General features: G+C 44.4%; 1 protein-coding gene across 1 annotated transcript in view; it reads right to left on the bottom strand.

Annotated features, from left to right (window-relative positions):
- Positions 1 to 10942, bottom strand: part of LNPK (lunapark, ER junction formation factor) — a 215686-nt gene that overhangs the window by 40502 nt on the left and 164242 nt on the right. Inside the window, exon 8 of the mRNA XM_082261778.1 lies at positions 4042 to 4266. Coding sequence (XP_082117904.1) covers positions 4042 to 4266 — 225 coding nt within the window. The remainder of the gene's footprint in view (positions 1 to 4041; positions 4267 to 10942) is intronic.

The following is a 10942-nucleotide window of genomic DNA, read 5'->3' as shown; positions in this document are numbered from 1 at the left end:
AAATGGTTTGGTTTACAGGAACATACTGTAATCTTCAACTTTTCTCAGCAACCAGACACCAAACTGTATTGTAAAGGAAAAACTAGGAAAAAAAATGATGTGAAGAAATAAAGCATGGTAATACTAAGAATAGTGCAGTGTGGTCATATTCTACATTGCAAAACATATTAATCCTGCCAGCAAAATGTCTGAAACTTGTGTTCTTGCTTTAGCGCAGGGTTTCTCAGTCAGGGTTCCATGGATCCCTAGGGTTCCTCCAGAGGTGGTTAGGGGTTCATTGATCAATGAGCAATTTCTGTCTCTCAGATAAGTTCCCACTGACACCATTGGTCTTTTTAGCGATCTTTAAAGCAGGTAATTCTTCCCAACGACTACAATTTTAACCACTTGCCGACCGCCGCACGACTATCTACGTCGGCGGTCAGCCCCTCACAGGCAAACTAACGTAGGGCTACGTTGCTTGCTTGTGAGGGTCTAGGGAGCGAGCGCGCGCCCCCGGAGGCGCGCTCCCGCGTGGTCACGGACCCCCACGCGCGTGTGACCAGCGGACCCGATGTCCGCCGGCCACTCGGCGATCGGCGGGGGAGAGGGAGAATGTCAGGCAGCTTGTGTAAACAAGCTGCCTGTCATTCTCCTCGCTGCAAAGACACTGATCACATGGATCTACTATGTAGATCCGTTGATCAGTGTCCTTACAGCTGAAGCCACAGCCAATCACAGTAGAAAGCACGCCCCTAGGGACACACACAGCCCCTCCCTCCCAAATAAAGTTAACCCCTTCACTACCAGTGTATTTTTACAGTAACAGTGCATATATATAGCACTGATTACTGTAGAAATGTCACTGGTAACCCCAAAAGTGTCAAAAATGTCAGTCAAGGGTCCGATCTGTCCGCCGCAATGTCGCAAAAAAAATCGCAGATCGCCGCCATTACACGTTAAAAAAAAAAAACAACAAAAATGACAAAAATCTTTCCCTTTGTTAGTAAACGCGATAACTTTTGCGCAAACCAATCAAAATACGCTTTTTGCGATTTTTTTTACCAAACATAGGTAGCATAAAACAAATTGGCCGAAAATTTTAAAAAATTTTGATTTTTACATTTTTTTGGGGGGGAATTTCATATAAAAAAATGTGAAAAATATTGCTATTTTTGCAAAATTGACGCTCTTTTTTTGTTTATAGCGCGTGATCAAAAAATCGCACAGGTGATCAAATACCACCAAAAGAAAGCTCTGTTTGTGGGGAAAAAAGGACGCCAAATTCGTTTAGGTACAGCGTCGCACGACCGCGCAATTGTCCGTTAAAGTCACGCAGTGCCGAATCGCAAAATACCCCCTGGTCGGTATGGGGGTAAAATCTTCCGGGGCTTAAGTGGTTAAGGAGCATTCTTCCCGCTGACAATGACACTAATGTGCCATGAGTCGAAGATACAGTAATCTTTAGCAGGGGCTCCCCGAGACCAGCCAGGTATTTCACGGGTTCCTGTGTTAAAAAGGTTAAGACTGATTTAGCATAAAAATGTAAGCTGTATGGGGATCCATTGTGCTGTCACTCTTTCCACTGAGGGGCCACAAAAAGTACAAAGCTGTGGGATAACAGCCTCTTCCCTCATCAGATTAGCATTATTGCCTGTCAGGAAGAGGCTGGTCACCCTCACATTAGTGGCATCCCTATCAGCCCCTCCCTCATCCCTTAAAGTGACAGCAGTTCGTAAAAGTTCCTCACAGCTGCCGGGGAAAGAGGGACCTCCGATTAGTGCTGCCTGTCAACATCCACCTGCAGTCATGAGAGGCACAGCAAAGCTCAGTGGGATTTGTAACCTGCCACACTGACTGCAACCAATGCACAGTCCCTACTATAAAAGCAATATTAAAGCGGAGTTTTACTCAAGTGGAACTTCCGCTTATCGGTCTTAACCTCACCCCCTCCAGTGGCACATTTGGGATCCTTGCGATGGGGGAGTGGGTACCCATTTGCAGAGGCGAAGTACGTCAAGAAGTTCGACCCTCCTCCTCCTCCCTCTGCTTCTAGGCCAGTAAGAGTGCAGCGCGCTTCTTGCATGCACAGTAGGGACCAGGCCGCAAGGCTTCATGGCTGCGTTCCCTCCCCAGCAGTGGCAGCATCCGACAGCTGATGAAAACATTGGCTGAGGTGCCGACATTGCTGGACTCCAGTACAGTTAAGTGTCCTAATATTAAAAGTAAGCAGCTACAGTATGTGCAGCTGCTGACTTGATTTTTTTTTTTTTTTTTTTGGGGGGGAAGAACACCGCTTTAAACCTAAAAGCAAACATATAGCAGCTTCCTAATTCTTAGATGTATTAGTTTGCTTTTTAGGCATGCTTACTTCTATTTTCATCAGGTGTTGTTGCCAGCAAGTCTGTTTTTCATAAGCTCAAGCTCTCCAGCAAAATATAGTCGTTTACATAGATGAGACAAACCACTTAATACCAGGGGGTGAATAAAATGATTAGATTTTATTTATTCATGAAAAACCTTTATCCAAAAAAGGAAAAGAAACTGCTTGCTGTAACTATAAAGTGTGAGCTGGAGTTTGGCCTCAGTTTGTTAGGGTTTCTAAATCTGCTAATACAACATAACCCTCCCCTACAGATTGACAATGCTGCTGCCTGCTGCGCCTCTTGTGCTCATTCATCCAGAGTGGTGTCTCACTAATGCAAGTGTTGTGTTAATGGCCAGATCACCAGGTGAAAAGGAGGAAAAAAAGCCAAAGAAAAGAAAACCGATGCAGCCACCACATTTAATGATTGGTAAGCTGCAATATTACAGTGTTGGTTTGGGTATAATACTACTTGAAGGAAGAGCAAATGGGCATCTGAAGATGATTGTATACAAGATACTGTTGTGCCTGCACTGAATGATACAAGTGTAGCAGATGGAAAAACTATACATCATACTGCACTGGGTATCAATTAGTAACTAAATCCAAAAACTTTTAATATCCCACCCAGTCAATAGTGAAAGCACAGAAAAAAAAAAAAAAATAGTGCCATGGACTATAAGGGCCACAATCTTGCGCCTTGTCCATGTGAATTCTCAAGCATATAATTACACCAGTTGTACAGCACCTCAGACCTAATGTGCTGTAATGGCAACCAAAATTACTACAATATCAGAAAATATCAAATAAAGCTAGGAAGAGCCGATCACTTGGTGCATCAAAGCACATGTTCACATAGGCTAATCATGCACGTTTTGCACCAAATGGCCTACCCTACAGCCAACTCTATCCCAAAACAGTAAAATCAGCCAGGAAAAATCCAACCTGATCCATCCTCTCTTTCCCAAAAGAAATAATCCAGAGAGCTATTGGCCAATTTAAAGCCATCATTTGGAGATGTACTTTGCTGTAGGAAGTAACATTTGATTACCAGCTCTTTTCAGACTAATTAAGCATAACTGCTGGCTCCAGCAGTAAGTAAACATGCCAATAAACTAAAAACATTTTATACCACCCCCCACTCTCAGCACACAAAAAACTGCTAAAACATTCATTCATAAGCAGTTGACATTGCCCACATTTGCAATCTAGTCAGACAGATATTTGATTTGTTTCTACAGTCTAATTAAGCTGGCTTACCTAATCTGTTCTAATAAAGAACGCACAGAAAAAAAAAAAAAAAGTGTTAAAAACTGCAGGTATTAGTAAAGTTTGAATATATATTCTAGACGTGTTTGCCTTTATAACGGATCCATATAAATCTGAAGCTTTCCTAAACCCAGGGCTGTAAAAAAGGTATGTTATATATCGTTGACTACAGAATACTGCAAAGTTTTATTGCCATTTAAACAAAGAAGCCATAACAGTTAAACGAGCTCTAGCAATAGGCTTCAGTATCACAAGGTGCCAGCTGTAAAGAGTTATGGCTAATTGAATATGGAACTCCTGCTTAATCAGATAACTGTGCTCCTATTTCCAAATGAAATGCCATTTCCATGGTGTCAGAATATTACCCAGTTTATTGGTAACCAGAGAAAACTATATAAACTGTAAATAACAGTAAGTGCTCTGTTTACCCATTCCAGATATGGCAGGGGAAGGCGTACCAGGACGTCTCTGTACGAGGGTTGACTGTAATCCTGGCTGAACTGTTCGCTCAGGGGGTCCGCCAGGAGCTGAGGTGTCCCTTTGAAGACCTGGAGTCGCCGCCAGCAGCCCTGGAACTTGTGGAGATCCCTGGTTGGGGTTTACTGGGGTAGACACACTTAAGTTCCTTTGAGCTGCCGTCCTCTGGCGTAGATCTAAGGAAAGCATGTACAATACACGAGACATTTAATGATTCATTACACCCTGCTGAAAACAAGTAATAGAGCTCATGTAACATTATAAACCTGGTCACAAGAGGGGAGGGAAAAAAAAAAAAAAAAAAGTACATGAAAACGAGAGGTGCCAAATCATAGCATTGCTGAATTACAAAAGAAAGTCATTAACTGAGCTGCAAGGTGCTGCCTCAAAGCTTCTGATAAGCCTTTTAGAGTTCATATTGAGTCTATTAACCCCACAAAGGGTCTGCAATACTACTAGAATTAAATATTACGTTTAAACTTACATTAAATGTTACATTTCACAACCTGTAATAATTGCTAACTGGATGTCCAGGGCTGCATGTGGGCCCCAAGCAAAAAAAAAAATTGCCATTACCGTTATAATTACTATGCGTCAACTCAATTGGCTCTAAAACCAATTTGGTGTGTGCAGAATGATGCAACAGACTACATCATGATCCTAGGTATCACATAAGCCAGAAGTCTATCAACTGAAATAAACTACTAATCTTGACCCTATAAATGAATGGTTCAGGAGCCTTGACTTCATTAACTACTGTTTTGAGCTACATTGTTTCAATAGAAAACCAACATCTCTTCCAAAATGTAAAATTTCTCTTAAACCGCCTTTCACACTTGTCACGAGATTTTACAATCCCAAGTCGCACAAGTCTTATTCCATGATTTCCAATGAGTACCTATTCATATCTGTCCGACTTCAAGTCACGACGACTGCAAAGTAGTCCCTGCACTACTTTGGTCCAACTTTGATGCATTTTGAGGTCCATAGATCTCAGGATAACACAGGGAACCCTTCAAGTCCAGTTAGAATGGTGGCAAAATTGCGCGACTTTTAGGTCGCACAAGTGTGAAGGGGGCCTAAGGGAAAGTGTCAGTCACACACGACCTCCCATAACTTTATGACAACCGACAGGTTGTACGCATGAAGGTAATAAACCTACAGTGCCCCCCCGCCCCCGCAATCCTTACCTTCCGATCCACTGATTTTCCCAATAGCCTCAGCTGTCCCAGGACTCTCTCTCATTGGCTAAGACAGAAGCAGACGCCCATTGGCTCCCACTGCTGTCAATCACAGCCAGTGAGCCAATGAGGAGAGAGCAGGGAGCGGGGGCAGAGCCAAGGCTCTGTGTGTCTTATTGAAGCACACTTGGTAGAAAACATGCAGAGATGGCCCCAGGGCAAGCAGCTTTCTCTGGGGGCACTGCTCGAGGGAAAAGAATCCAGGAGCGCCAGCGGGGAGCCCGAAAGAAATGGGATTTTTGTACTTACCGTAAAAGCCATTTCTCAGAGTTCGATGGACACAGCGCTCCAAAAATCATAACTACTGGGTTATATTGCCTCCTCCAAGAGTAGGACTAGGCAAAACACCTGGCTACGCCCATGGGCCATCCTAAGCTGGTATAGAACACCCCCTCTCTGCTCTAGGTAATCAGTTTAGTAGCAAGCAGTATTAGAAGTATCAGAACTCCATAGAGGGGTGCGTGCTGTGTCCGTCTAATTTAGAAAAATGGGTTTTACTGTAAGTACAAAAATCCCATTTTCTCTTTCATTCATCGACGGACACAGCGCTCAATAAATCATAACTAGTGGGACATCCAAAAGCAGTGCCAAAAGGAAAATGAAGGGTGGGGAAAACAACCCAAGGCTAAACAAAAGAGCCCTTAACCAGGACACAGGAGCCTTAAACGAGTTACAGGAGCTCCCTCTGAAAAATTAAGGTTTAAAAGAAAAAACACCCTTCAAGAGGTAACAGCCGCTCTTAACCACTTCAGCCCCGGAAGGATTTGCCCCCTTTCTGACCAGGCCCTATTTTGCGATTCGGCAATCACTGCCTCTCCTCCTCCAGCCCGACTCCCGCTGTGTCTAAACACAGCGGGAGCGCGCCGCCGGAATTACTAGGAGTCCAGTGACATAACATCGCTGTCTACGTTGCTGGACCCAGGGGAGCCGCACTGCCGCAGTAATATTACTGTTGGCAGTCGGCAAGTGGTTAAACAGCAGCCTGCAAAACTTTGCGGCCAAATGAAGCATCCACAGATGCCAAAGTATCTACCTTATAGAATTTTGTGGAGGTATGCATGGACGACCAAATGACCGCCTTGCAATATGCGATTCTGAAGCCTGATGACGAACGAGGCTTCAGTTGTCTCCAGCATCTCCCAGACTAAGGGTAAATGGCCCCCGGGATATCATCTGGCTACACAAACCTGGCTGCAAACCGGAGACAAGCCAAACTAAAAGGGAAAATGGCCACCATGAGCTACAAACACTAAAGCATGCTGCCAGGTTCTTTCCTGCACCCTCTGCAAGGGAACCCCCCCCCCCCTGAAGGTAGGACACGTTTAGTGGAGACACTGCTGTGCAACGGTCTCTGCAGTGTGGGTATAGTGCAGGGGGGGTCCCAGTGTAAACAGGGCATGAACTTAGGGGCCTCCTACACTGGGACCCCCTCCAGACTACCAGGAAAGGACGCACACCATCCCAGAACCTTTACAGAGTGGGGATAGCGGGGGGGGGGGGACCCCAGGGATCTTTGCTGCATTCTCTGCCCTGGGACCCCCACCAGACTAGGTCCAGACAGGGGGGGAATGGGATTCAGGGGGATTTAGATTATGCAGCCGGTTACACAGCCCAGCAGTTGACTGTAGATCTCCAGAGGGAAAGAAACAAAAAAGAAGATGTAAGGAAAGAGAAAATTGCTAGGACCAGAGATCCCAGCCGGGAGTCTAGGTCCTTACTCCTGGCTAGACAGATTAAAAATGATTACCTAGAGCAGAGAGGAGGGTTTTGTATCAGCTGAGCACGTGCGTGTGGGTGATTGGGTGTGGTTGGGGGGTTGTGTGTGAGCTTCCTGGGTAAAGACAGCACCAGGATGCAGTATGGGTAGAAGGCAAGCTGGTGGAGGCAGTGTGAGGCTTTGGGCAAAAATAGGATTCTTGTACTCACCATAAAATCTATTTTTCTGAGTCCGACGGACACAGCGCTCCATTAATCCTGACTATAGAATTATATCGCCCCCTGTAGGAGTAGAACTAGGCAGAACAAAAAAACTTGGCTAAGCCCATGGGCGTCCTCAGCTGATATATAACCCCCTCTCTGCTGTAGACATTCAGTTTAGTAATAAGCAGTATTTAGAAGTATAAAAAAATGAAACTCCTTAGAGGGTTGGGTGCTGTGTCCGTCGAACTCAAAGAAATAGTTTTGGTGAGTAACTTTAGTTCATTGATGGACACAGCGCTCCATTAATCCTGACTAGGGACATCCAAAAGTGCCAAAAGGAAAATGAGGGGTGAGGAAAATAACCTAAAGCTTAACACAAGAGCGCTAACCGGGTCCGGGACACAGGAGCCCCATCTGAAATAATTAACCACAACCTCCAAAAAAGGACTCAGTGGCTGCCAGATACACCAGAATCGCTCAAACCACATACAAGGCATGCAGAGAAAATTCCTTGGGATGAGCTGGCTTGGGACACAAGGAAGGAAACACAATGTCCTCATTCAAATGGAAGTCAAGAGAAAACCTTAGGTAGGAACGATGGACAGGGACGAAGAACGACCTTCTCTATGGACCACCAAATAGGGACTATGACAGGATAATGCAGCCAACTCTGACACCTTCCGGGCAAATGTAATAGCCACCAAGAATGCCACCTTCTGGGACAATATAGGCAAGGGGATTTCCCAAAAAGTTCTCAAATGAAGGTTTCTGGAGAACCGAGCGCACAAAGCTTAAATCCCCCAGCGGCAAGAGACTGTACAGGCGGAACCATATGTCAAACTCCCTGAATGAATGTTCAAACTAAAAAACTGCGTGGCTAAGGGTCGCTGAAAGAAGATTGCGAAGGTAGACACCTGGCTCTTGATGGTACTGAAGGCCAACTTCTGCTCAACGCCCCGTTGAAGAAAGGCCAAGATCCGAGCCACAGAAAAGTAGCGAGGATGAGCATCCATCAACTCACACCAAGAAATGGTATATCTTGCTAGAAGTCTCCTTCCTCACCTTCAACATAGTAGAGATCACTGTTCCAAACATCTATTCCTCAGTACCTGGCTTTCAATAGCTAAGCCATTAAAATTAGCGATAAAGCAGGATGTTAAATCAGCCCTTGGGACCAACAGGTCCGCCCCTGAGAGGTAGCCCCCAAGGGACAGTTACAACCACCAGAATGATTGGAAGACCCTCACCCTTGTTTCTTCACAGGAACCGCGGAAGAAGCTTGAGCCGAAGAGGATACTGTCCTTACAGTGCCCCTAGGACGTCTGTGGCGTCTGCCAGAGGAACCTGTGACCTTGCCACAAACCTCTGTATCCTCCTGTGGAGCCAAACCTGCTGCATACAGGACACTGCAAACAGAACTGTCTTGAAGGTGGACACCACCAGTCCCAGTACCTTTATGCAAGTCAGGAGAGAAGACAGTTTGACAGCAGCCGGCGAATCATGGCCTGTCGTTCCGGAAGTGTGTCCAGAGGAAGGACCACCGTGGCCAGTATTAAAACCAGGCCTAAGTAATTCAATTTCCTGGCGGGGTCAGGGGGGACCTTTGCAGGAATTAAATCCGTACAAAGACTCAGGGCCTAAGACCCCAGAAAAGGATGAACTCTGCCCTTCTTTGGTACCCTCGAAAGGATAATTTCGTGGACCGTGTACAGGGGAACATTGTAGTTGTAGCTATAAACTGGTTAAGGACAGTGAATAGCAGAGCATATATGCATTGCATAAATCTCACAAAAGAAAAAAAAAAAAGGCTAAAATGTTCCAACATTAAACTCAAAACCATTTTAGCTTTTCAATTTTGTAAGTTGTGTTGGGGGTGTGTGTGCGCGCTAAAAAGAATTTTAGACTATCTCGCCATATACAAAATCGGCAGCACCCATGTTTTTATTCTGTGCTAGTATGGTTTGAGGGGTATTTTACAAACTGTCAAAGCAGCAAGAAAAAAAAAAAAAAAAAAAAAAAAAAGTTGTGAAACCTGGTAAAAGTGAACAGCAAAAATAGTCTGCACACCAGAGGTTAAAAGTAGAGAGAAAGGCCTGATAGGAAAATGGTTAGAGCAAAATGATCCAAAGTGAGTGTGTGGTGTAGGAGATCTGCTAGTTGAAAGCCCATTTATAGCTACAGGCCATAGGTGGCAAATTTGTTCCATATGTGCAGCAATAGATTGCCACTCTGATTAATTTCTAGCGATTTTTGTAGCATTACTGCTACTAAAACTCACCTGTGTGCTCTAGCCTCAAAGACAAGCTGAACAAAAACTATTTACTTCAAGGCCCCATTTACATCTAGCGACACTGTAGCAACACCATTCAACTGAATAGGCTACTCAGGTCTATAAAGCGCTGAAGGAGCTCCAGTGCCCTTGTTTGGCACATTTCTGGACCACGCCAATTTGTGCATTTTTGTTACGGTACAGACACCCATTTCTATGGTGCGTTTGGGGTGCCATTAACCACTTGGTGACCACACTAGAGCCGAAAGACGGCTACAGCGCAGGCTGAAAATGCTGGGAGGACGTACATAAAAGTAATTCCATTTCTCACGCGGGTGGTGTGCTCTGATCGCCGAGTCCTTGGGACTCGACTGATTACAGATCAGGGTAAAGGGCCATTCACAACAGGCCCTTTACCAAGTGATCAGCTGTCAGCCAATGATCACGGAAGTAAACAAAACCCGGGTATCGCTTTATTTCCATCACGCTGACAGCATGAAGAAAAGAAAACAGAAAAAAAAAATGTCATATGGGTACAATGTTGCATGACCGCGCAATTGTCGCTCAAAGTGTGAGTGCGCTGAAAGCTGAAAATTGCGCTGAAAGCTGAAAATTTTAAAAAATAATAAACCCCATGGAAAACTTTAGATTTTTGTGAAAAATGAAAAAAAAAAAAAATTTTGCCATGCCTCTTACTAAATACGTTGGGCTGTTTACTTTCCAAAAAGGGGTCATTTGAGGGTATTTGTACTATCCTGAGCCTCAAGAAATGAGATAGGCCATCAGTACATCAGAATTGTTTAATTTTTAGATATATCCCAGTTTCTGGACTAACTTTCACACAGACTAAATAATATACACTGATTTGGGTTATTTTCAAAGAATATGTAGCAGAATGCACTTTGGCCTAAATTTATTCTTTGCAAAATGTAACAGAAAAGAAAAAAACGCATTTTTCCCCCCCCAAAATTTTTAGTCTTTTTTTGTTTATTTAGCAAAAAGTAAAAAACAAACAGATTAAATACCACCACAGGTCGGTTCTGTGTAATTTTGGGGAAAAAAAAGTCAATAACTTTTTTCTCTGTTTCTTGTGGGTAGTGCAGCCCATTAAAATGGGCTGACCTACCCACGATGTGTGCCACATGCACAGATCTTAACCCATTCATACATCAGCATTCTCAGATCACAGTCCCCTCCTCCCCCTTCACATTAGGGTCCCCTCCTAATGTGTCTTCAGGTCCCCCTTTACATCACCCCCCACCTCCACCCCTTTTACAGAAATGTTCTCACTTCCTTGCCATCAACGCCCCCACAACACGGTCCTCCTCAGCCCCCCCCCCCATTACAATCCTTCATTTTCCAACTTTGATGTCATCAGCCCCCCTAAATATGATCTAAATTTTTTTCTTATGCAATATTCTA

Source organism: Pelophylax lessonae, assembly GCF_965119305.1.
Source record: "Pelophylax lessonae genome assembly, chromosome: 6".
In the NCBI taxonomy this organism is placed as follows: Eukaryota; Metazoa; Chordata; class Amphibia; order Anura; family Ranidae; genus Pelophylax; species Pelophylax lessonae.
This window is presented reverse-complemented; position numbering and strand designations above follow the sequence as displayed.